Source organism: Panthera uncia, assembly GCF_023721935.1.
Source record: "Panthera uncia isolate 11264 chromosome C1 unlocalized genomic scaffold, Puncia_PCG_1.0 HiC_scaffold_4, whole genome shotgun sequence".
Lineage (NCBI taxonomy): Eukaryota > Metazoa > Chordata > Mammalia > Carnivora > Felidae > Panthera > Panthera uncia.
The window spans coordinates 27852975-27879606 of record NW_026057585.1 but is presented as its reverse complement, the minus strand read 5'-3'; the positions used below and the strand labels follow the sequence as shown (position 1 = coordinate 27879606).

Genomic DNA, 26632 nt, shown 5'->3' with positions numbered 1-26632 from the left:
TGCAATTGTGAATGGGATCAGTTTCTTTATTTGTCTTTCTGTTGCTTCATTGTTAGTGTATAAGAATGCAACTGATTTCTGTACATTGATTTTGTATCCTGCAACTTTGCTGAATTCATGTATCAGTTCTAGCAGACTTTTGGTGGAGTCTATCAGATTTTCCATGTATAATATCATGTCATCTGCAAAAAGCGAAAGCTTGACTTCATCTTTGCCAATTTTGATGCCTTTGATTTCCTTTTGTTGTCTGATTGCTGAAGCTAGAACTTCCAGCACTATGTTAAACAACAGCGGTGAGAGTGGGCATCCCTGTCGTGTTCCTGATCTCAGGGAAAAAGCTCTCAGGTTTTCCCCATTGAGGATGATGTTAGCTGTGGGCTTTTCATAAATGGCTTTTATGATCTTTAAGTATGTTCCTTCTATCCCGACTTTCTCAAGGGTTTTTATTAAGAAAGGGTGCTGGATTTTGTCAAAGGCCTTTTCTGCATCGATTGACAGGATCATATGGTTCTTCTCTTTTTTTTTGTTAATGTGATGTATCACGTTGATTGATTTGCGAATGTTGAACCAGCCCTGTATCCCAGGAATGAATCCCACTTGATCATGGTGAATGATTCTTTTTATATGCCATTGAATTCGATTTGCTAGTATCTTATTGAGAATTTTTGCATCCATATTCATCAGGGATATTGGCCTGTAGTTCTCTTTTTTTACTGGGTCTCTGTCTGGTTTAGGAACCAAAGTAATACTGGCTTCATAGAATGAGTCTGGAAGTTTTCCTTCCCTTTCTATTTCTTGGAATAGCTTGAGAAGGATAGGTATTATCTCTGCTTTAAACGTCTGGTAGAACTCCCCTGGGAAGCCATCTGGTCCTGGACTCTTATTTGTTGGGAGATTTTTGATAACCAATTCAATTTCTTCGCTGGTGCTGGTTATGAGTCTGGTCAAGCTTTCTATTTCCTCCTGATTGAGTTTTGGAAGAGTGTGGGTGTTTAGGAATTTGTCCATTTCTTCCAGGTTGTCCAATTTGTTGGCATATAATTTTTCATAGTATTCCCTGATAATTGTCTGTATCTCTGAGGGATTGGTTGTAATAATTCCATTTTCATTCATGATTTTATCTGTTTGGGTCATCTCCCTTTTCTTTTTGAGAAGCCTGGCTAGAGGTTTGTCCATTTTGTTTATTTTTTCAAAAAACCAACTCTTGGTTTCGTTGATCTGCTCTACAGTTTTTTTAGATTCTATATTGTTTATTTCTGCTCTGATCTTTATGATTTCTCTTCTTCTGCTGGGTTTAGGCTGCCTTTGCTGTTCTGCTTCTGTTTCCTTTAGGTGTGCTGTTAGATTTTGTATTTGGGATTTTTTTTGTTTCTTGAGATAGGCCTGGATTGCCATGTATTTTCCTCTCAGGACTGCCTTCGCTGCATCCCAAAGCGTTTGGATTGTTGTATTTTCATTTTCGTTTGTTTCCATATATTTTTTAATTTCTTCTCTAATTGCCTGGTTGACCCACTCATTCGTTAGTAGGGTGTTCTTTAACCTCCATGCTTTTGGAGGTTTTCCAGACTTTTTCCTGTGGTTGATTTCAAGCTTCATAGCATTGTGGTCTGAAAGTATGCATGGTATAATTTCAATTCTTGTAAACTTATGAAGGGCTGTTTTGTGACCCAGTATATGATCTATCTTGGAGAATGTTCCATGTGCACTCGAGAAGAAAGTATATTCTGTTGCTTTGGGATGCAGAGTTCTAAATATATCTGTCAAGTCCATCTGATCCAGTGTATCATTCAGGGCCCTTGTTTCTTTATTGACTGTGTGTCTAGATGATCTATCCATTTCTGTAAGTGGAGTGTTAAAGTCCCCTGCAATGACCACATTCTTATCAATAAGGTTGCTTATGTTTATGAGTAATTGTTTTATATATTTGGGGGCTCCGGTATTTGGCGCATAGACATTTATAATTGTTAGCTCTTTCTGATGGATAGACCCTGTAATTATTATATAATGCCCTTCTTCATCTCTTGTTACAGCCTTTAATTTAAAGTCTAGTTTGTCTGATATAAGTATGGCTACTCCAGCTTTCTTTTGGCTTCCAGTAGCATGATAAATAGTTCTCCATCCCCTCACTCTCAATCTAAAGGTGTCCTCAGATCTAAAATGAGTCTCTTGTAGACAGCAAATAGATGGGTCTTGTTTTTTTATCCATTCTGATACCCTATGTCTTTTGGTTGGCGCATTTAATCCATTTACATTCAGTGTTATTATAGAAAGATACGGGTTTAGAATCATTGTGATGTCTGTATGTTTTATGCCTGTAGTGATGTCTCTGGTACTTTGTCTCACAGGGTCCCCCTTAGGATCTCTTGTAGGGCTGGTTTAGTGGTGACAAATTCTTTCAGTTTTTGTTTGTTTGGGAAGACCTTTATCTCTCCTTCTATTCTAAATGACAGACTTGCTGGATAAAGGATTCTCGGCTGCATATTTTTTCTGTTTAGCACACTGAAGATATCGTGCCAAGCCTTTCTGGCCTGCCAAGTTTCAAAAGAGAGATCAGTCACGAGTCTTATAGGTCTCCCTTTATATGTGAGGGCACGTTTATCCCTTGCTGCTTTCAGAATTCTCTCTTTATCCTTGTATTTTGCCAGTTTGGCTATGATATGTCGTGCAGAAGATCGATTCAAGTTACGTCTGAAGAGAGTTCTCTGTGCCTCTTGGATTTCAATGCCTTTTTCCTTCCCCAGTTCAGGGAAGTTCTCAGCTATAATTTCTTCAAGTACCCCTTCAGCACCTTTCCCTCTCTCTTCCTCCTCTGGGATACCAATTACGCGTATATTATTTCTTTTTCGTGTATCACTTAGTTCTCTAATTTTCCCCTCATACTCCTGGATTTTTTTCTCTCTCTTTCTCTCAGCTTCCTCTTTTTCCATAACTTTATCTTCTAGTTCACCTATTCTCTCCTCTGCCTCTTCAATCCGAGCCGTCGTCGTTTCCATTTTGTTTTGCATTTCGTTTAAAGCGCTTTTCAGCTCCTCGTGACTGTTCCTTAGTCCCTTGATCTCTGTGGCAAGAGATTCTCTGCTGTCCTGTATACTGTTTTCAAGCCCAGCGATTAATTTTATGACTATTATTCTAAATTCACTTTCTGTTATATTATTTAAATCCTTTTTGATCAGTTCATTAGCTGTTGTTATTTCCTGGAGATTCTTCTGAGGGGAATTCTTCCGTTTGGTCATTTTGGATAGTCACTGGAGTGGTGAGGACCTGCAGGGCACTTCCCCTGTGCTGTGGTGTAGGGGGTTTCCTTTTTCATTCTTTTTTTTTTTATTCCTTTTGTCTATGTCTGTGTAGTTATATAGCATGGAAATTTTAAGGTAAAAGGTGCTTTACTATTAAATTTTCTGTGCTGTTAATTTTTTTATGCAATGTAGAAAAATAGTGGTTTTGCTTAGTTAAGTTTTGCACTATGTTATGAGTCTATTTCATAAATTATATATTTTTTCAAAAATTTACTAAATTATAGAGATAAATTTATTAAGTTGAAATTTATGAAATTGCCATTTCTGTAATTAAAATTTTCATATTGGCATTCGTTTAATTTTCTCATTAACTGTATCAGTTATTGAGTACCCTTTCTCATTTCTGTTTTTATTTATGGTTCCTTTCTAATGAGTGGATTTGGTAGACAGAATGTTAATTTTATAGAATATTGATAGGTGTTTTATTTGTAGAAAGAAGTATTGGATTGTATTTGGAATTCTTGTATAAACAAATTTATACAATTTTTTTATTGCACTGTCTTAACAGCTGTTCATATGCTCAGATGCATTATAAGTCCTCAAAAGGAGATAAAATAATATTCAGTGTTTCTAAGTATTAATTGAATAAGGAATACATTTTAATATCTCATGGGACTAATATTTCATAAAATATGCTTTGGAAAATCTGGTTTTAGCTCCTAGTTATTTGAAAAATTAACTGTTGAATTTGGCTATTTTTTTTTCTAATCCAGTACTTTTTATTTTTATTTTTATTATTTTCTTTTATTATTTTTATTATCATTCTTTTAGTTGGCACCCCAGATAGCATATGAATTTTTTAAGTTTATTATTATTTTTTATTGAAGTATAGTTGACACAGTGTTACCATATTTTCCAGTTGTATAGCATAGTGATTTGACAAATCTTGTACATTCTTCCATACTCACTAGAGGTGTAGCTACTAATAGAATATGATTAAAATTCATTAACATGGCATACATGGGTACTTAGGTTATGCACGCATTTATTCCTAACACCATCTTCAAGTTAACTGACTTGTGTATACCTTACATACTTATCATCTAAGGATCCTACTTTTGGTTCTGAATGCCTTTGCCTGTTACTTTTTCTGTCTGTGCTTTTCTCACATTTATCTTCTTCCTTCACTTGTCTGCTTAATAAACTCCTTTCTACTTTAAAGGTTTAACTCATATTTTATGAAGCTTTTCTGACTCACATCTGTTACATCCTTTTATAGTTTCTGGTTCTTAGCCAAAATTCTCAGTCTTGTCTTTCATCTCCTTAAACATAGTAAACATTGCTATTTTAAGGTATGGATCTGATATAACTTCACTTTATGTATCCCCTGTGAGTCTACTTCTATTGCCTATTGTTTCTCATAGTTCTCTTCCAAGTATTTCATCTCTTTGTATGTCTGATTATTTTTGTGTGTTGGAATTTGTATTTGAAAAATTGTAGAAATAATTTGAGGCCTAGAATAGTGTTCTATTCCTCTAAGAAGCTTTAATTTTACAAGAGAATTAAACCCCTAAAACCTAAGCAGGGTTGCTACATACATTACAGGACATGCAGTTACAATATTTGGGTTTTAGGTAAGCAATTAATTTAGTATAAGTACATCCCAAATATTGCATGGGACATACTTATACTAAAAATTATGTTGTTTATCTGAAATTCAAATTCAGCTGGGTGTTCTTTATTTTTATTTGCAAAATCTGTCAGTCCAAGCCCTAAAGCATCTATTGTATGTAATAAATGAATTACATCTAGAATGGTACTAGTTATGTGAGAATTGAAAGAATAGTCACTCAGATAATTTTCTTTGTAGTTCGAAAGAGGAAACCTGATTGAGAAAGGTTGCTCTAGGGAGTGGTTCTGCAAGATGGTTGTGAATACTAGTAATACAGTATCACCTAAAGACAATTTCTGGGATTGAAATGGTTTGAAGCTAGGCTATAGTCCCTGTGAGAGCTGTTCTACTTTTATCAGAAGCTGTGTTTAGCCTGTCAGCTCTTTTGGAATTGGCAGATGCCCTCAGGGAAAAGGTGGCCTAAATGCTGGTCTCATATCTTTGAATTTCTGTATGGATTTGGCCTTATAATTGTTCACTATCCTGCTAGCTCTCTGATGTATTCAAGAAGATTTTTTAAATTGTCCAGCTTTTCTAGTTGCTTCAGCAGGAGGTTTGGCTTAAATTGCTTAGTCTGCCATTGCTGGAATCAATGTATAGTTTTAAAACGGCAGAAATAAACTCATGGGAAGAGCCATAGTTGAACTCTATGTCAGGATCTGTTTGGCACAAAATACTCTCTTTGGGACAGAAAGGAAGCATATATTTTGTACATAATTCCAGCCTGTGTACTTAAAATATACATGTTATAAAGCAAAATATAAAATTAATATACCTAAGGGATTTTTATCTACTTGGAGAATAATCAGCTTGAGCTGTAACCAATCAGGAAACCCTATTAACCACTTACATTTTAGTGGCTTGGATAAAATTATCTAAGTAATTACTTGTATAGAATAGAAAATGAGATGGTTTTTGAAACGGCATTCAAACAGAAGTCCTGTTGCTGTGTTCATACGTGTTTTCTGACTCATCTAAGGCTTGAAGCATCTTAAAATTATAATAAAAGTAACTGTACTATACACAAATAAATTGGAGAATTGGTTGTCTCCTTGTGGTATTTTGTACATCTGGCACTTCATGGTTCTTTGAACCATCTAAGAAACTCACCACAACCCACCTTCCAATTTATATTAATGTATGTCAGGATCCATCTCCAAGTTGTGTTTTTACAAGAACTTTGCATTTGCTCTGCTTCTTATAGTTTAGTTCTTTAATACTGTCCTTTGTTTCTGTCTCTAAATAACATAACTAGTACACAATTCATTTCCAAACACAGTGCGTTTCAGAACAAAATATTTTTGTTTTTACAAAAGTGTTTTCACCATAGAGAGCACATTTACTGTCTCCTTTGATGATCAGATATATAAGTGGTATAGTTATAAAAGAAGCTATTAAATTAATTTTTTCATTAGCTTTAACAAAAAATCATTGTAAGCATGTCTTAAGTTTATGTTTCTGAAAAAAATTTTTTTTAGAGTTGTGAAGTTGCAACTGCCCTAGATCGAAGCCACAAGATTCGGTATTCAGATTCAGTGGAAAATGGATCAATTATCTTTTCTCTTTCTGGTACAGTATATTTGCTGTCTTAAGTTCCTTATAAAATATAGGAGTATAAATTCTAATAGTGGTAGTTCAATAACCAGGTAATAAGCTTAAGGTACTATCTTTTCAGAGAGGTAAATGTATAAAACTATTACTGCTGCAAAAGTAGTGCGTGTGGCCGATTACAACATGCATTTCTTTTTAGATTACAGTTGTTGAACTAAAGCCAAACCAGTGGAGTGTGGTAGAAGATATTAAAAACTACTTGTTTTGGAACTAAGATGAAAATAGAACAAAGCCACCTCTCCAACAGTCAGTACTTAAAATGTTACCAGTATTAATGAAGAGGCCAACGTCACATTGGTCAAAAGCCATATACAAAAACAATATAGGAGAATGTTTTTTCATGATTTTGTACATGATTTTGATGAATATAACATAAACAAATACTAAAAGAAAAGAACCAAATGGAGACAAATAGAAGTTCCGCAAATCATAAAACTGTACAACGGTCATGGGCAAAATAGAGGAAGGAATTAGATTAGGAGATGAGAAGCCTGGGACGATGGAAAGGGGGCAGCACAAAGCATAGTTTTGTGATAGGGAAATGACTGAAGTGATAAAAGAGGTGGAGGTAAAGGATTTTATCAGGGTTGCAGACAGACTGATACTTTAGCAGAGGTTTTGGAAGACAGGCAGCTTTCAAAAGCTACTAGAGGGGCGCCTGGGTGGCTCGGTTGGTTGAGCGTCCGACTTCAGCTCAGGTCACCATCTCACGGTCCGTGAGTTCGAGCCCCGCGTTGGGCTCTGGGCTGATGGCTCAGAGCTTGGAGCCTGCTTCCGATTCTGTGTCTCCCTCTCTCTCTGCCCCTCCCCCGTTCATGCTCTGTCTCTCTGTCTCAAAAATAAGTAAACATTAAAAAATTTAAAAAAAGCTACTAGATGGGGGGTGGGAGGGAGGTGAGGGTGGGTATTGAGGAGGGCACCTTTTGGGATGAGCACCGGGTGTTGTATGGAAACCAATTTGACAATAAATTTCATATATTGGGGGAAAAAAAAGCAGAAATGGTCAGACTGGATGAGGACTATTCTCAATGAGATGCATTCTAAATATAAAAGTAGAATAATCTGTACTTGACATTCTCATAGATCATTGGCACACTATATTAGGTAACTTAAGCTTTAAATCAGTCTGCAAATATTTACATACAAAAAAATATGGAGACTGAGATAGTTGGACTAAAGTTTGTTGTAATCATAAGAGTGCAGTCCTAAATCTTGAAGAAATAAAAGTGAAAATCTGAAAGGTAATTAAAAAAAAAAAAAAAGCTACTAGAAATAAAACTCCAGGCTGAAAGTGGTCCAACTTCAAACTCATCCTTCCTGGTTGAATAAAGAGCCCACACTAGGGAGAAGTGAAATGTTCTTGAATACCTCCTATGTGCCTTGGCCACTTTATATACTGTATCTTATTGAATCCTCTCAACAAACCCATGAACAATTATTATTGCCATCTTACAGATGGGGGAACTTAGGTTCAAAGAGGTTTATATAAATTGCCCAACTTCACTCAATTAGTATATAATCACTTTCCTCAGATTGTCTACTCCTCATCATTTAAAGTGCTATAATTAGATCAAATTTCCTTTCAGGACTATTCTTACAGGCCTGATACTTTTTCAAAAATCCTAGGTAACTGCTTATCGAGTATTAATGTATGTAATAGTTAATATTCTCTACAAAGGTTTCTTCAAGAAACAATTGAAGGCTTATCTTCCTTTGATTTTCAGCTTTAAAAAAAATCATTATAACACACAAAAAAACTTTTCACTAAAATTAGGCATTACTATGTATACAGTGCCATCATCAGAAAATGATGACCAAAAACATTTTTCCTCTTATTTAGAATAAGCCATCCTTTTATATAGAGCACTTCAAAGAATTACCAAAATCATTTTGTAGTTTAAGAATTTTGTTATAGTAACTTCTGTTCCTTATGGGTTTAGGTCCTGTACACTTAACCAGCTATATGAATTTTTGTTGATTTTGTGGAGTTTACAAAATATTTTATTATTATGACAAAGTGATGTTTTATATTTTGTTCACCTTTCCTAGGAGTTGCATTTTTATTGATGGATGCTAAAGAATGCTTTACATCAGCTGAAGAAATATTTCTAGCCAAAATTGAGAAGTTTACTAATATTCACCAAAATAGCTTTTTGGTTCTGTCTGCTGCCTTCCATGGGCCTGAGGAATGGAAACTGATGTTCAGGATTCAGCAGAGGTATGGATGAATAGTACTATAGACTTTTCTTAAATTACAATATGCTCACTTTCGTTCTTAATCCTTTTAAACAGGTGAATTGTGTTTTGCCAAAAAATAAATGTTATAATATTAACTTGTCACAGTTAACAAAATGCAGGCCTAATGGGTATTCCAAGAATGAGGGTAACAAGTTTCAGAGTTCATGCTGATTTCTGAGATTCTCCTGCAAGACCAAAACAAAAGTGAACATTTCAGTCTGTTCAATCCTGGCTATAAAGTTTATCATATCCTCTGTGGAATAGGGCAGAGCATAAATAAATGACAAGAGCTTTCTCTCTCCTTTCTGTTTACTTAACAGATGTCTATATAAGTTATATAATGTATTTAACTTATTAATTATTTTTCAGATTCCTGGGTAGTAACTTACGGATACTTCCAGTACACAACACAGTAGATGTTATTAATCTTATGTGCACTATAGCTAAGGTGAGTCACCTGAGGAAAATGACACATACATAAAAACTCATAGATTTTAAGGTTCTTGACTTCAAAATGCACACTCTCTTGAGCAGGATTGACAAATACTGTTTCTGTTCCCCTCAGAGAAGTTGCTCTTTCAGCATGCAACTCTTGGAAGCCTGAACTCAGCCTCTCAAGTCTTCTCAATTTACTTCTGGTAGTCATTACCACAACGACTAATTTTAGGCCAAAAGAGCATTTGGCATATATACATTGTGTTGGTCCTACTGGTTACTTAAATCTTCCTTTAAGTTCTAAAATATAATTATTGATCAGGTTGTAGTCAAGAACTGTCAAAGTGCATTCTTTTTTAAAGTTTACTTATTTATTTTGAGAGCACGTGTGCGCATGAGCAGGGGAGGGGCAGAGAGACAGAGAGAGAGAGGGAGAGAGAATCCCAAGGAGGGTCCACACTGTCAGCTCAGAGCCCCAGGGAGATCATGACCTGAGCTGAAATCAAGAGTTGGACACTTAACCAACTGAGCCACGCAGGTGCCTCAAAGTACAAACATTTTATAGAATGATCTTCACTTCACAAGTTACCATTTTCTTTTCATGCTTGTCCTCTGTGAAGTGTGCCCTAGGCAGAGTTAGGTGTTTCTTACTCTTATACTTGGAACAGATCTTCATTAAAGCAATTCTTAAAGTATTCTTTTGACTTGTTTGAAATTCCTTAAAGACAGAGCTCAGGTATTTTTCTTTTACTGACTTAACTCACACATAGTATTTAGCACAGAAGGTGATTTGATATTTGTTGAATAAGTGAAAGTTTATATTTTTATATGACCCTGTAAAAATAATTTATTTCTGTAAATAATGTTGCATGTTTATAACTTCTTACAGATGGCCTCCAAACCATACATAGATAACATCTGCTATAGAATGGTAACAACTGAGGCTTACATCATTGAGCAAAGTCCTGTTTGGAAAACACTTCAAAAGTTAAAACTGAGTAGTGATTCATTTAACCCAAACTAGAGTATCAATTACAAATGTCCTTTTGGGAGAATATTAAAATAATTAGACCACTTAAATTATAATGTTAAAATATATATTTACTTTAAAGATTTTTAAAAATTTTAAATAAAATGGATATGACCAAAAATGATTTTATTTTCAGTTTTGTTGAGTAATTCCTTTAATAATGTTTAGAAAACACTGGTACATACATATATTTAAAAAGTCAGATGCAGTTTTTTAATGATACAAATTAAGTTGGATGGATAAGTATTTACTACAAAATAAAAACACAGCATTTTTAAAATTTTTTTTTTTTTCAACGTTTTTTATTTATTTTTGGGACAGAGAGAGAGCATGAACGGGGGAGGGTCAGAGAGAGAGGGAGACACAGAATCGGAAACAGGCTCCAGGCTCCGAGCCATCAGCCCAGAGCCTGACGCGGGGCTCGAACTCACGGACCGCGAGATCGTGACCTGGCTGAAGTCGGACGCTTAACCGACTGCGCCACCCAGGCGCCCCAAAAAAAACACAGCATTTTTTAACTAGCCCCTTAGACTAAAAGGAAAGTCACATACACTTTTTAGCTTTTCCACAAAGGCTGCCAGTATTTTCTAAAATTAATCTTTGCAGATGCTTTCATGTTGTAACTACTGCTAGAGAGGTGGTGATGGAACTCTGCCCCCTAAGACTCCTCCTGAGGCAAGGAAAGGAAGGGAAATTAAAAGAAGCAGCCAACTGGCCCAACTGAAAACTTCTGTGTACACTTTTAGAGTGGTGTGATATCTTATTTGACACTAGGAGTTCTATTTTTTTTTTTATGTTTATTTTTGAGAGAGAGAGACAGAGTGTGAGCTGGGGAAAGGGCAGAGATAGAGAGACACAGAATCCAAAGCAAGCTCCAGGCTCTGAGCTGTCAGCACAGAGCCCGACGCAGGGCTTGAACTCACAAGCTGTGAGATCATGACCTGAGCCGAAGTCAGACACTTAACCGACTGAGCCACCCAGGTGCCCCAACACTAGGAGTTCTAAAATGTGTCATAGCATCTAACTGGAACATAAAGTGTATCAATGTATTTATAAACTCACTACAACTGTATGAATGCATAAAGGCAATTCAACTACATTTTATGAAATTATAACATAAAATTATTAGTTTGTACTGGATTTTCAGTAGTAGGATTTAGAATACATATATGGGCATCATTACCATCTAGATAGATTATCTTTTTAAAACCAAAGAATACTACTGATCCATAATGTGTCATCACAGAAACCAATAACTGAGAAAGGTTACATTTATTTTTCTAGTATTTTACAGAAAAGTTTTTATAAAGATATTAAATAATCATAATGGAACATACAGTATTTTACTTGTTTTTATTTTGGGAAATGGAGGTTCATTTTATCCCAATATTTTCTTCAGGGGTAGACTTTGTTTTTATTTCAATGAGTTCTTCTACTCGAGCCAGAACACTTTCAATCAAATCAAATGTGAAAAGAGCTGAATGTAGAACCTGCAATGCCAAGGAAAGTTAGTGTTATATTAATGTTGCTGTTAAAGCAAAAAAAGAAAGTAGAAAGTCCTCAGCTGGATGTAGCTTAGGAAAATTTCAGATATACCTTAAGCTGCATTTCAGGTGGCATATTAGGGATCCCTTCTCCACCTACAGTTACAGAACAAAGATCTTTAGATTTCTGGACATCTGTTAAGGGAAGAAAAAAATTTAACCATTAAAAATCTCTCAGATTTCAATAATCAATTTATAACCTACTTTCATTATTATATATCTGTTACACTGAAAAGAAATTTCTAGTAATGCCTTTAAGAAATATCCCCACAGATATATAGAAAAGAGAAGATCATTATAGTAATATTGCCGACTTTAAAAAGTAATTCTGAATCTGAGATTCTTTTTTGTAATTTATACAGATTTACTTGAGAGTGAGGTTGGCGGTGAGGACAGGTGGGGGGATGGACAGAGCCATACCAAAGTTAGTGAAATATACAAACAGAAATACTTGTAATACAGTTAGATTCTTAATCAGAATTTGATCTTAATCTGGTTTTAAACCAGAATATACTTCAATTTGTTTTAAATCTTTGTTAACCCAATTTCAATTTCAACTGGCTTTACAGATATGTTAAAAATCATTTTAATTATAAATGAAATGACTTAATTGTCATGGTTCCTTGTTTGTTATAAAATAAACAACTATGATATTAGAGAGTTCTTTATTTTGAATATACATAACAGTTCTAAAATTTGACTAATTTTTAGACCTAACTAAAAATGAAATACACATTACCAACCTTGGCTATTTTCTTGGCTATTTTTAATTTCTGCTTCATAATGTGCTTTTGACATATTAAGTCCTGTATGGAGTGGCTTTAAGAAATTATTCTCAATCTTTCCAAGTTCTGTCCATAATCCAGTCTGTTCAGAAGAATTAATGAAAGAATTAGTTATTTGGTTCAACATTTTTTGATTGCCCACTATTATTAAACACATGTTAAGAGCTCAAGAAACAAAAATAAAATCTGATCCTTGCCTTCCAAGATAGTTTACTATTTAATAACACATTCATGCATACATTTAGTTATTTTATGTGAATACCAATCAAAATAAAATACCAATCAAAACAAAAATGTACTTTGGATACTACACTCATTCCTACACCATCTGGACAGCTCCTGACTTTGAGATGTGTAACATACAAGTTTTATCCATGAGAAAATTATTTGAGAATAATCCATATGATGAGACACTTCTTTTCCTGTAAAAACCATCCCTACAATGACTACCTTATATATTCCTTCAACTCATGATCTTTCAATTGATAGCCTTGTCACAGATCTAGTTCTAAAGGATTCTTTCCCTTCTCTATTAATGGAAACATTTCTAACACAAAGCTGTTAATGAACTTTCTGGTGATCCATGTAGATAGAAATTTTACCTGCCTAGGACAGCTTAGGGTTATTCTGTCATCCATATTAGAAGTTTTTATTCCAAGAGCATTTCCTCTTATATTACTCAAAGGAGGGGAGTCACAAAGTCTTAATTTTATTAGAAAGGAAGAAAGGGAAATGAGAGGGGAGGGGTGGGTCATGGGGAAGAGAAAGGAGACAGGAGAGAACAAGAGGAGGTAGAAGAAGAGAGAGAAAATTCATTAATTTTATTAAAAGTTTCCAGGGGCTCTTTACAAAGGAAAATAGGTGAAAAAGGGAAACTTAGGAACCCAATTATCCTTAACTAAAAGTGGATCACTTGAAAGCCTATTTTGTATTCAAGTTTTGGTTATTCAGTTCCAAATAATATCTTTTATCATGTATACAAATATGTCATAAAATAGATTTTATTCATAGTTATATAGAAGTTCTTAAATGTCGATGTGCTAGTTAAAAATGTAGATTTCTGTGCTTTACTCGGAGACTTTGAGTAGATTTGGGGCTGAACCCAGGAATTTGCATTTATGCGCATAAAAGAATACCCAGATGATTTTGATTAGGACCATATGTTAAGATATAATGATCCGGGGCGCCTGGGTGCCTCAGTTGGTTAAGTGTCTGACTTCGGCTCATGTCATGATCTCGTGGTTCTTTAGTTGGAGCCTTGCATTGGGCTCTGTGTGGACAGCTCAGAGCCTGGAGCCTGCTTCAGATTCTGTCTCCCTCTCTTTGCCCCTCCCCCACTCATGCTCTGTCTCTCTCACTGTCTCTCTCTAAATCAATAAATAAACACACCAAAAAAAATTAAAAAAAAAAAAGATACAATGATCCAAGGGGCACCTTCATAGCTCAGTCGCTTAGGCATCTTACTTGGGCTCAGGTCACAAATCTCTCAGGTTTGTGAGTTAGAGCCCCGCATTGAGCTCTGTGCTGACAGCTCAGAGCCTGCAGCCTGGTTTGGAATCTGTGACTCCCCTCTTCTCTCTGCCTCCCCCCCGTTCACGTTCTCTCTCTGTGTCTCTCTCAAAAAATAAATAAATGTTAAAAAAAAAAAAAAAAAAAGATACAATGATCCCATCCAGGGGCACCTGGGTGACTTGGTTGGCTGAGCATCTGACTCTTGATTTCAGCTCAGGTCATGATCCCAGGGTGGTGGGATTGAGCCCTGCATCAAGCTCTGCACTAAGCATGGAGCTTGCTTATGATTCTCTTTCCCTCTCTCTCTCCCCCACCCGGGTTCATGTCCTCTCTCTCTAAAAAAATAAAATAGCCCTATCCAATGCCAATGAGGAAGTAAATTTTTAATTGAAAATGTTTTTTAATCCTAATTTTAAATAGTTATATGTGGCTACTACCTACTATATTGGACAGTGAAAATCTAGGAGGTCTTTATTAAGACTTTAGTTGTTTTTAATGGCAATTTATTTTAACATACAACACGTTATCATAAAACTCGTAATAAGGCAATAAAAACATGTGGCAAAATTAGGCTACAGCAAATCTGTTGGGCATTCTGTCCAGCTAATTCTACAAATCTTTCATATGATGAACTGTAATTTTAGAAGCATGTAGGAGTGAAGAAGTTGTGGAAATAAGAATATTCTCTCTCTTAAAATTAAGGTTACTAGGTCTTTAAAAAAACCACAAAGAAAATCATTTTAAGATTTCTTTTATCTTCAATGTCTAGAAAAAGTAACTTAAGAATTTTAAATAGTTACAATAAGGATAAAGATGTGATGTTCTCACAAATGCTTGCTTTTTTTCCTAAAATTTTTTTTAACATATATTCATTTTTGAGAGATACAGACAGCATGAGCAGGGGAGGGGGAAGAGAGAGGGAGACAGAATCTGAAGCAGGCTCCAGGCTCTGAGCTGTCAGTACAGAGCCCAGCGTGGGGCTCAAACTCACAAACCATGAGGTGATGACCTGAGCTGAAGTCGGACACTTAATAGACTGAACCACCCAGGCACCCAACAAATGCTTGTTTTTAATTTTTACCCAAGTAGACTCACTTAATGTAGTTAAATTCTTTCAGTTGTAAAGCTTACCTATATATTTCAAAATCCACTGGAGTCTATCTCACAAAAGGAAGACTAGGCAGTTCTGACACATAATGCAATTTATTGCCAGAACAGACAGGGACCTGTCAGGAATAATCAGCCATGACACTGAAGAAATAAAGGAAGGAAACAAATAACACCCAGTTTTCCCCTTTCTCCTTATTTGAATATGATTCTTATTTATGAAGTATTATTTATTCTTAATTACAAAGCATACGATACTTATTTATGAAGTAGTATTGTAGAACTTCTACTGTTTCTAATATTAATACTGTAATAATAAGGAATGTGTGTCACCTGAAGTCCTCTTGCTCAGCAAATAATACACAAGGGATATGTTTCAATAAATGAAAACCCAAAATATGGATTACACAGGATTATATGTATGTGTATATATGCCAGATACAGTTATTTTCCTAAATGAAAAGCATATATGCCTATATTATACAATTCAATTTTTAAAAATTCCCAATTCTTATAGCCTTTACAATCTCACATTGTTTCCTTTGACCTTGTTTTCATTGTACATATTATAAGCACAAATTATTTAGGACAAAGAATGGACAAGCAGGCAGATGGAAAAGGATATGAGTAGATAGGACAGACGGTGAGGGATAAAATTATTATGGACTGTGTATTAGAATAAATTATTGTAATTTAAAACAACTAACATTTAACATATCGTTAATAAAAACTAGGTTGGAGGTTCCTGGGTGGCTCAGTCAGGTAAGCATGTGACTCTTGATTTTGGCTCAGGTCATGATCTCATGGTCGTGAGATTGAGCCCCACATCAGACTCTGCGCTGACAGTGCGGGAGCTGCTTGGGATTCTCTCTCCCTCTCTCTCTGACCCTTCCCCACTTCCGCTTGTGCATTCTCTCTCTCTCAAAATCAATAAGCTGGTTTTGCCAGTTGAGATGGAGGTTCAACTTAAAAACTGAGAACAAACTGAGAGTTGATGGGGGGTGGGAGGGAGGGGAGGGTGGGTGATGGGTACTGAGGAGGGCACCTTTTGGGATGAGCACTGGGTGTTGTATGGAAACCAATTTGACAATAAATTTCATATATTGAAAAAAAAATACACTTAAAAAAAAAGAAGAGATGGAGGTTCAAGAAAAGTTTTGTTGAATCTGAAGTATGGGAGAAGGTGCCTAAAACTTACGAAGAGATAAAGAGAAATGAAATAGGGTGAAGAGGGGAATGACATATGAAAAGAATAAGTCAGCTGACAGCAATCCAGAAGAGCAGGAAAAGAAATGGATGATTATTCAATTATGAATCACTTTGTTTTGTATTTGAATGATCCTCTTAATATCCCTGTATACCTTTCTGACTGCTTTTCAGCTTTTCATCTGGCTAGTTACCCTCTCAGCATGCTTAACTGATCAAAAACAGGTACTGGTAGGAGTCTTTTTGAATAAAACTACCCATAATTCAGCCTCACTAGGGTATCATTTTGATTCTCCCTTAATCAAAACGTATAAAAACTCAGAAGCTGTCATTTTTTGATCAGCCATAGCACACAGATTTACCTGTCCTGTATATACATGACCTATTATAACTGCACTTGGGAGAAATACTTCTATGATGAACAAACAGGCTCTTAACCTGCCTCAAAGATAACAGGTTGCCCATCTTGGACTGAGTTTTTTTGCTATTCTCTTTGGTATAATAATTCTTATGGTAACTTGCATGGCAATACTTTGGGATATTTGAATCCCAAGAAATTTTTTTAAAGCAGTAAATAATAAAGCAATCTTGTAAACTGGTTGTATCCTTTTCTTCACCATTTAATGTTCAAGCCAAATAAAAGGCATTATCTATGGGCATAATAGCAGATATTGCACAATGCTAAACTGCTCTGTTTTCCCTCTCTAGGCAGAGGCCCATCTGCTGTCCCTGCAGTACAGTGTTCCATACCTAATAAATCTAACACTCGTAATCAAGAAGATATTATTTCTCCCTGACAGTCAAATTAGGTCATCTCTAGGTGTGGCCTTTCATGATCACTAAAAAAGTAAAAGCTTATACCATACCCTAAGGACACCCTCCTGAAGCCTCAGGGCCTCCAATGCTGCTGAATATCACTTGTTAGCTTTTCTGTTTTTACCACAAGCTCCTTTAGGAATCAGGATATACTGTGATTCAAAGGTTCTGGCCATTGCCTGGGGTCATGGCTGTCTCTACCACTTACTAGGTATGGGCCCTTCTGCAAGTTAAAGATCCTTCCTAAGCCTATATTATCTTTGAAAAGCTATTAAAAAAAAAAAAAAAAAGGCAGAAAAGGACACAGCAAACTTCTGATGACAACAGTGTTTTACATTTGATAAAGATTTGGATAAGGGGTGCCTGGGTGGCTCGGTTGAGTGTCTCTTGATTTCAGCTCAGGTCATGATTCCAGGGTTGTGGGACTGAGCCCCACATCAGGTTCTGCAATGAGTATGAAGCCTGCTTAAGATTCTCTTGCTCTCCCTCTGCCCCTGTCCTCTGCTCTCGCTTTCTCTCTCAAATTAAAAAAAAAAAAAAAAAAAAAAGACTTGGATTAATCCTATCCGTTTGTTACAACTCAGAGATATTCGCTTAAAATTTGTGCATTTCATTTTATGTAAATGTTATCTCAAAGAAAAACTACAGACAGATATTTAACTCTATTGAAATATATGCTGAAATATGTACAGGCAAGTATGCTCTCTGCATACAGTTTACTATGAAGTGCATAAAAAATAGACTGGTGAATAGATGGTAGAGAGATGGAGACATGATAAAAGTAGAGTAAAATGTTAATGGTAGCATCTTGGTGGTAAGTCAGTGTGATGTTGTAAAATTATATTTCACTTTGGTTGTATGTTTGGAAAATTTCACTGCAAGATGTAGGGGAAAAATAAGCACACTGTAGAGAATAAGCACTAGTCAATAATAGCAAGTAACTGTTTCTGGCTGAAGAGGGATAAACAGGTCAAAACCCTGCATCTACTAAATTCAGTCAAGAGGGAAGGAAATTGCTACTTACAAACTTCTCATTCCAAATCATGACTGACTTAAATTTTCTTTAAAACTCTCTGGCATCCTTACATAAAAACCAATTACTTTCATTTCTTTTATTACTTTCTTAAAAAAAACAAAACTAAAGCCAGATTAACAACACATGTAATTTAGGTAGTTACAATTTAAATAGAGATGACACATTGTGGGAAAACAACTATTAGAATAGGTAGAAAGAGAGGGGAAGATAAAAAGCAAATCTAATTTTACTGTATGACAAATCTTCCTCAAATAGTTTTGTCTTCATTGAATACCTCTAATGATGCACTATTTAAAGAAAAAAAACAAAACAAAACACTTCCCACACATTATCCAAAAGGTGCTATTAACAGATTTTAGTGCTGAAAATGCTTCAATTAGAGGATATCAAATTATCAGATGATTTTATTTTAGACATCTTAGACTTACAATCATGAACTAGAGGTGGAGGCAACTGAACAAGACACCCAAATATATGCTGGGCTCCAAAAGTTTAGTTAACTTACGACTTGCAACTTACCTACCTGACAGGGCTAAGCAATGCTTACAGCAAGATGGCAAGGGTTAAAAAAGAGAAATTGAAAGGGAAGCTGGATGTGAAGTAGTAAGAGCTCCTAAGAATTCACTTCATGTTTCAGAATTCTTACTGACACGTCTCCCAGCCTTTGTAGCTGGGTAAGATATTAAATATTGGCTTGTGCATTTTGAATATACTCAGTTTAATTTTTAAAAATTTCACTTACTTGATTGTCTTTTTCATTATCTTTGATAACCAAATATCTCAATAAATTTAATGAAGCCATTATCCTGTTAATTAAAAACACATAACTTGTTATTTACAATACAGTATTATATAATCAGCAATTTCAATGAATAAAATAAGTTAAAACCTTGGGTATATTTTTACAATTATATTTGCCATTAGAAACTATTCCCTTTAACACATCTTTTGTAGTAGTAATTATCATTCTTGTTCTTCAAGTTCACAAAATACAACTGTGAAAATTATAAGGGAGCATTGTTATCTTTTAATACTTGAGAGTATCATCTCTTGCATCCTGAATTTTAAGATTCCTTTATAAATGCTTACAACCACTTATCATCCACTGTGTAGACTAAAAGTGAAATTACATGTTCTCTATATAAAAAAAATGATATCCTTGGGGCACCTGGGTGGCTCAGTCAGTTAAGCGTCCAACTTCGGTTCAGGTCATGATCTCACAGTTTGTGGGTTCGAGCCCCCCGTTGGGTTCTGTGCTGACAGCTCAGAGCCTGGAGCCTGCTTTAGATTCTGTGTCTCCCTCTCTCTGTCCCTTCCCCATTCACGCTCTATCTCTCAAAAATAAATAAACATTAAAAATATTGTTTTAATAAAAAAATGATGTCCTAGAAAACAAAACAATATAACCCAAACATGTAAGTCTTTTATGTAAGTTATACTGAAATTCTTAGTTTTCAGTCACCAATGCTTAGAGTTAGTTGCAAATCCTTATGAGCTGTACAATGGAATGCAGGGTACATCATAGGTATAAAATCATACTGTTGGTCATGCTTTTGGAAAGAGGAGTTTTTAATTTTGTTTTTACATAGCATCTAATTACTAAAATATGAAAATCTTTATGTAATTTTATGAATTAACCATAACTCATAACAGGAAAATACACCTTATTTGTTTAGGTTTGCTAAGCAGGGGTTTCACATTTTTTTTAATTTACTATGTGAACCTTAGTAATGGTCAACCTTACCTATCTGAATTTTGAAGTAAATCTGTTTCAGCACCCTCTGGGAGAAAGAGTACCAAATCTAGAAGTGAAATCAGCTGTGGTCCTGTAAACCATTTGTTGTCATGTGTTTTCTGAAAAGCAAAAGAAAAATTAGGAAAGATTTTAAGTAATAGTTGGTAAATTCACGTGTTTTTCTAGTACCCTCATACTACAAAAATAAACATTACACATTTAAAATATGTTTCTAAACTTAAATTTTCATTCATTCACACTATTTCTAGACAATGGGAACAAACTGCCAGTTTGAAAACATTGATGCACTCTTTGTTTTCAGTATGAAATTACTGACTATTCATAAACAGATTAGACTTAAGTTTCCATTGATATTTCAGAAGTACAAAGCAAAACAAAATCATATTCTTAGCTCAAAGAATGAATACAATTTAAATGTATAGTTAATAAAATTTCAAAATTCATGTTTTTAAAAAAGAAATAGTAGAAATGGTGAAAAAATATACCCTAATACTAGATATACATTAGTGTATTCCACAAATGAATATATATATCTCACAAAGTAAAAAAGATAATCAACACCTGAGCTATGCTCTTACCTTTAATGACACATCAATTTGATTTTTGATATTTTGAATAATGAAAGCCTCCACACCTGAATGATTACTTGTATTCAATAAGCACCTTGAAAGCAAAATTACAATACATTTGAATTTATCCTGGACTCTATTATACTTAAACAATGCTGAAAATTTTACAAATTCAAATGGACCATGTGTTATTTCTAAAAATACAAAAATCTGTGAAGACAATTAGCAAGGTGATCAACCAATTGCCAAATTACTTGTTGTGGTTATTGCTCTAACTGGCAAATTCTATTTTCAAATTTCCAACAAGAAATTTCTATTAAATCAAATATGAATCTTTTGTGAATATAGTTGCAGTGATTTGACATGGCAAAAATGGGCACTAATAACCTAAAATCTCCCAAAATTATTCCCTGTGAAGGTAGACTAGTTGTGTTAGACTAACTTAATTGCAAAAAAAGGAAACAGTATGACTAGCTTAAGAAAGGGGGATTTCTTGGTAGGGACATAGGTAAATCAGAACAGGAAAACTGGTATTAAGACATAAGCATCAAATTAAAATTTCATAAACCTGGTCTAAGTCTTATTGATAGAAGTAAAGATGGGATTAAGAATGCTAGTGTTGGCCAATTCCAAAAGAAGACTTACTAGCATTTTGACATTGCCCAAATCGGTGTTTAACTCATTTTTACTACCAGGCATGTCAACAGACTAAGGTCTGCAGGCCAAATCCAACCTGTTGCCTGTTTTGTTTTATTGGAATATATTCACCTCCACTACAAAGGCAAAGTTGAATAGTTGCAACAGAGACTGAGTGATGCATAAAGCCTGTATTTGCTATTTGGCCCTTTACAGCTGCTCTTTAACTCAGAGAGTTGCTAGAATCTTTTCCTTTTCAAACAGCACTATTAATAATCTCTACTTTTAACTTAAAAGTGAATAGCCTATCCAAGTTATAACTCCAGAGCAATTAATTTCAACAGTGAATAATGGAGATTACTGACGTGTAAAGTTCCATCAGGAGACTTATCAATATCTCTAATCTCTCTCTAGTCTATTTTAATTTTAGACTACTTCAATTAGTTGAGCTGAAATACTATTACTCATATGAGTCCATAATATTTAACTAACCCTTCTCTACCCATAGGGATAAGAGAATTTATTATAATATGGTTTCCAAGTACAGTAGATTACATGTAAAACATATTGAAATACTGTAGCCTGGAATAATTAAATGGTATTAATTTGGTTTTTAATCAACTACAACCATTCTTGACAACCATTCTTGATACATACCTAAATAACGTATATTTGCCTTGTGAATCCAACTTGTTAATATACAGCTGAAGCATAGCTAAACTCTTTTTCCTCTAGAATCAAACAAATAATATTGTTACATAAACTGAATGAAGATTACAGTTGACTTTTCAACACAAGGAATTTGAAATGTGCAGGTCCACTTACAGTGGATTTTTTCTGGCATATAGTTCTGTAAATGTACTTTCCTTATGATTTTTTTCCTATGAATTTTTAAATAACATTTTCTTTTCTCTAGCTTAGTTTATTGCACGCATATAGTATATAATGTAACATACAAACTATATGTTAATCAACTGTTTATGTTATCAGTAAGGCTTCTGGTCACTAGGAGGCATTATGGAGTCAAAAGTTATACCTGGCTTTTTGACTCACGCAGGGGGATGGCGCCACTAATCCCTGCATAGTTCAAGAGTCAGCTGTAAATTATTCAAGAAAATTTCTCATTGTAAAGGGGCACCTGGGTGGCTCAGTCAGCTGAGCATCCAACTCTTGATTTCAGCTCAGGTCATGATCCCCAGGGTTGTGGGACTGAACCCCACATTGAGCTCTGTGCTGAGCTTGGATCCTGTTTAAGATTCTCATTCATTCATATTCCCTCTCTCCCCCCCCCCCCCCCCCGCCCCTCCTCCCTGCTCCAGCACACAGCCCAGCTCGCTCTCTCTCCCTCTCAAAAAAAAAAAATCTTCACTCTAACTCATTATTTATTTCCAAAACATTTACATACCAATGTCTCAATGGGGCAAAGCGTCATTACTTTGACTAGGCCCTGGAAATAAAAACAAAACAAACAAAAACCACCATTCAGATGATAATAGATTATATTGACAATAAACAACTATATTATCAACGGATACTAAAATTTCAGAGAAGGGAAGGTAGGAGATTTAAAAATTAAGTAAATTTTTCTCTGAGCCTTTCGTTCCACTGTTACATCTGAGGAAGCAAAGTACAATCTGTTTTGTAAGTAATGTTGAATGGGGATGTTACAAAGCATAAATTTAGAAATGTAATTTACAATTATGTCTAGGGTGGCAAAAAATGAAACCAGACATGGAAAATATAATCCATTCATTAAAAACAATCATTGTTAATATACTAATATCCATGTTTTCCTATTTAAATAGTAGAAAAACAGGTTTCTTCGTTAACATCTAAAGACCCACCTGGCTACGATACCTAACAGATAGTACTAAGCAAAATAAATCATAGGAGAGAAAAAATGTCTTTCTAGTAATGAGTCAATGCATGCCTTGATGGAGTCCTTAGGACTTGAGTTATGAGAAAAGTAAAGGAGCTTCATTTTTAAGGTCCCTACAGAAACAAAGTGTTTAAGAAGAAAATTACGTTTTTCCACCAGATGCTACACTATCAACTATGGTAGCCACTGGTCACATATAGCTATTTAGGTTTAAATTAATTTAAATTAAATAAAATTTAAAATTCGGTTCCTTAACTCTAGCTACATTTCAAGTGTTCAATGTGGCTACTGGCTTTAATACTGTATCATACATAGCTAGAACACTTCCACCATCAGAGCAAGTTTTATTGGACACATGGCACTAGAGTTTTCAAAGGATATGGAGAAGGAAGTAGGAGAGGAGTCTGAAAAGACCTTTACTTAATTTTAGAATAGGAAAGGGGCTATTTCAGGATCAGAATACACATTTAACTGACCTGAGGTACCGTAAGAAAGCTCTTGATTTCTAAGTACTGGTGAAGTAAACTGTTGTCCTCTATTCTCAATAAACCATTCTCCAACAGATCCTATGGAGATACATATATACCAAAGTCAACAGCTGTATTTGTGCAACGACTGTGTGTAAATTACAATGGGTGCAAACAAATCTTACCACTCCTTTGGAGAAAACAGACTCTTCTGTTCTGGAAGAGAATATTAAAATTTATCAACATGACTTTCTAAACTGTTTTAAAATGATTCTTCATTTTAGGAAAAATAAAGCAAAAATTGAAATTAAAAGACTTTCAAAATATATATCATTAAGGAAAAATTCTATTGAAGAACTTAGTCAAAATTCTTAATCCACGTATGATCGGTCTTTTGACTTGGCTATTGACATCCAAATCCAACCCAAATCCACCCACTCAGGGCTTACTTCCTAGTATAACAAATCAACGGATCTTCAACAGTAAGTGCTAAGAAACCAATTATACATAATATGATATTATGTATTCCAGTTGATTAATCTGTAAAATCTTTTCAATTCTTTTTATACAAAAATAATAATTAAATGCTTTCCATTTGTGATCATATTTTTTTCAAGGTATATAATCTTTGTTAATTAAGTATTTAAGCTCTGTGGCAAAAAATATTATTTAAGGCCCAGGTTTTTATTCTAACCATGCAAGGAGTTAAAAGTGTTGTTTTTGTTTAATGACTAAATAGTCTGGAAATCTTAAGAATACAGAACGTAAGATTTAAATCAATACATATTCTCATTGTATGAATAAAATAGAGACTAAAAAGAATGTAAAACCATTAAGACATACATAATACAGTAAATTTACAGAGTTAAAAACTGCTTGTGCCAGGAGACCCTTGGAAATTCCTGCCTTGTAGGCCGAGGCTTTGGACATTTGCCATGTTACAAATCTTCCTTCACCTGGGAAGAGATGGGATTGATAAACTGTCACTAATGTTCCTATAGGATACTACTGAAAGGTCCTGACTGATCGCAAGAGATAATTTAAACATGTTACAAGGAAAGAACACAAAGCATATAGTTTTGCAAAATGCTTAAATATGTCTGAAAAAATTACACATATTTGTTACTCTGTAATTTTTTTCAAGGAGAAAGACCTACATTCTTAATGCCTCAAGTAGAAGTTGTTGAATACAATCACTGTTAATAATCTGAGATATAAAAAGGTGGGGTCAAGACACCTCCTTCCTTTGAATGCAGTTCACATTGTGTCTATGAAGCAAAAACATGGATGAATTTCTTTTATTAACCACCTCGCTTAGATGGAGAAGGCTGCAGTGGGACAGAGGTGTTTTAACTTACCAACTTTTGAAATAAGGGGAGAAACATCAGAAGCAGATGACTGGAAACTCCCTTAGAAGCTAATATTTTAATATTTAAAAGAGATTTCTGTTGTAAAACCTCTTTGACTCATTTTTGTTTCATATTTACATCACTGTTTTATAAAATAACCAATTAATTAATTAGGGTCTGGCAAAGAGAAGGTAGTCTCCCCCACTTTTAACAAGAGCTACTTTAACACTATTTAATTCTGAGATGCCATCTAAATGATCTTACCTTTGCAAAAAGACTTCAATGTGCCCCATATTAAATTGCAATAGGTACGATGGGCTAAAACAGACAACATATATATGTATGTATATATCACCCACACATTTTTTAGAAATTTTGTATACATCAATACTGTTAAAGGTTAAATTGTGCCCCCCTCAAAAAAGAAATGTTAGAATCCTAACCTCCAGAACTTCAGCATATGACTTTATTTGGAGACCGGGCCTTCTTTTTTCTTTTTAATTGGGATGGGCAAGGGCGACAACAGGAACCCCCCCCCCCCCACCTGTGAGGTCATTCCTGTGAACCCGAATCCAGTAAAATAGGTGTTCTTATAATAAAGGGAAATGTGGACAGAGACATACACAGAGAGAATGCTATATGAACATAAAGCCAGATTGGAGTGACACATCTACAAGCCAAGGAACATCAAGGATTGCCAGCAAACCACCGTCACCAAGTGGAGAGGCATGGAACAGATTCTCCCTCACAGCCCTCTGAAGGGACCAATACTGCCCATACCTTGACTTGGATTTCCATCCTACAGAACTATGACAAAATACATTTCTGTTATTTTAAAGCTATCCAGTTTGTGGTGTTTTATTATGACAGCCTTCACAAACTAATATACATACCTAAGTCATTATGATGGTAGTGTGATTAAGAGTATAGGCTCTAGGGACGCCTGGGTGGCTCAGTCGGTTAAGCATCCGACTCTTGATTTTGGCTCAAGTCAGTCATGATTGCATAGTGGTGAGATCAAGCTCCACATCAGCTCTGTGATGGGGATGGAGCCTGCTTAAGATTCTCTCTCCCTTTCCCTCTGCCCCTCTCCTGGGGCTTTCTTTCTCTCTCTCTCTCAAGTAAGTATAGGTTCTGGGGGAAGACAAAACTGTTTGAATCCACCTATTCCACTAATTAGTTGTATGATATTAAGTGGTATCTTAACTTGTCTAAGCCTGTTATTTTCATTTGTAAAATGAGAATACTCTATTTCATAGTATTATAAAGATTCGATAATGCATATAAAGCTATTGGCATGTTTAATACATGATGAACATGCAAGTGGTAGCCATTATTGCAGTATTTACACAGAAATATATCCCTAGGTACATTCATAAGTAAATATATAAATGTACACAAAGAAATACAACTATCATCTGCAAGACAAATACATAATCATTATTATGGATATTAAAGTCCAAGAGGTGTTATGTTATAAAATTATGTATCTTAAAAATAATTTGATAAACTTTATGGGAAAAGAAGGGCAAGGTCAAGATAATTACAACAGGAAGATGTGACTGAAATTGGGTGATTAGTGAAGGCTTTCCTCATAAAGCGACATTTAAGGTTAAAGATGTTTGTTCTAAGCATATACAAAGGCCCTATAGCAGAAAGGTTTGTGACACATTTGAATAAAAAAACAAAAAAAGGTCTATGTTATTGGAGCATAGTAAACAAGAGAAAAAGTGGTAGAAGGTGAATCA

The 26632-nt window shown here is 34.9% G+C and overlaps 2 protein-coding genes across 3 annotated transcripts in view; one reads left to right on the top strand and one right to left on the bottom strand.

Moving 5' to 3' along the window:
- Positions 1 to 10495, top strand: part of CC1H1orf146 (chromosome C1 C1orf146 homolog) — a 58896-nt gene extending 48401 nt beyond the window's left edge. Inside the window, exons 3-6 of the mRNA XM_049618467.1 lie at positions 6387 to 6477; positions 8569 to 8737; positions 9127 to 9205; positions 10082 to 10495. Coding sequence (XP_049474424.1) covers positions 6387 to 6477; positions 8569 to 8737; positions 9127 to 9205; positions 10082 to 10216 — 474 coding nt within the window. The 3' untranslated portion in view covers positions 10217 to 10495. The remainder of the gene's footprint in view (positions 1 to 6386; positions 6478 to 8568; positions 8738 to 9126; positions 9206 to 10081) is intronic.
- Positions 10496 to 11475: 980 nt separating this feature from the next.
- The window catches only part of GLMN (glomulin, FKBP associated protein), a 34561-nt gene continuing 19404 nt past the window's right edge, over positions 11476 to 26632 (bottom strand). For both annotated transcript variants that reach the window (XM_049618454.1, XM_049618455.1), the window contains exons 9-19: positions 25149 to 25202; positions 23721 to 23751; positions 23545 to 23634; positions 22595 to 22636; positions 21847 to 21920; positions 20563 to 20647; positions 19973 to 20082; positions 18971 to 19034; positions 12510 to 12633; positions 11819 to 11901; positions 11476 to 11712 (exon numbers count right to left, since the gene is read on the bottom strand). In XM_049618454.1, the coding sequence (XP_049474411.1) occupies positions 11596 to 11712; positions 11819 to 11901; positions 12510 to 12633; positions 18971 to 19034; positions 19973 to 20082; positions 20563 to 20647; positions 21847 to 21920; positions 22595 to 22636; positions 23545 to 23634; positions 23721 to 23751; positions 25149 to 25202 (874 nt within the window). In that variant the 3' untranslated portion in view covers positions 11476 to 11595. The remainder of the gene's footprint in view (positions 11713 to 11818; positions 11902 to 12509; positions 12634 to 18970; positions 19035 to 19972; positions 20083 to 20562; positions 20648 to 21846; positions 21921 to 22594; positions 22637 to 23544; positions 23635 to 23720; positions 23752 to 25148; positions 25203 to 26632) is intronic.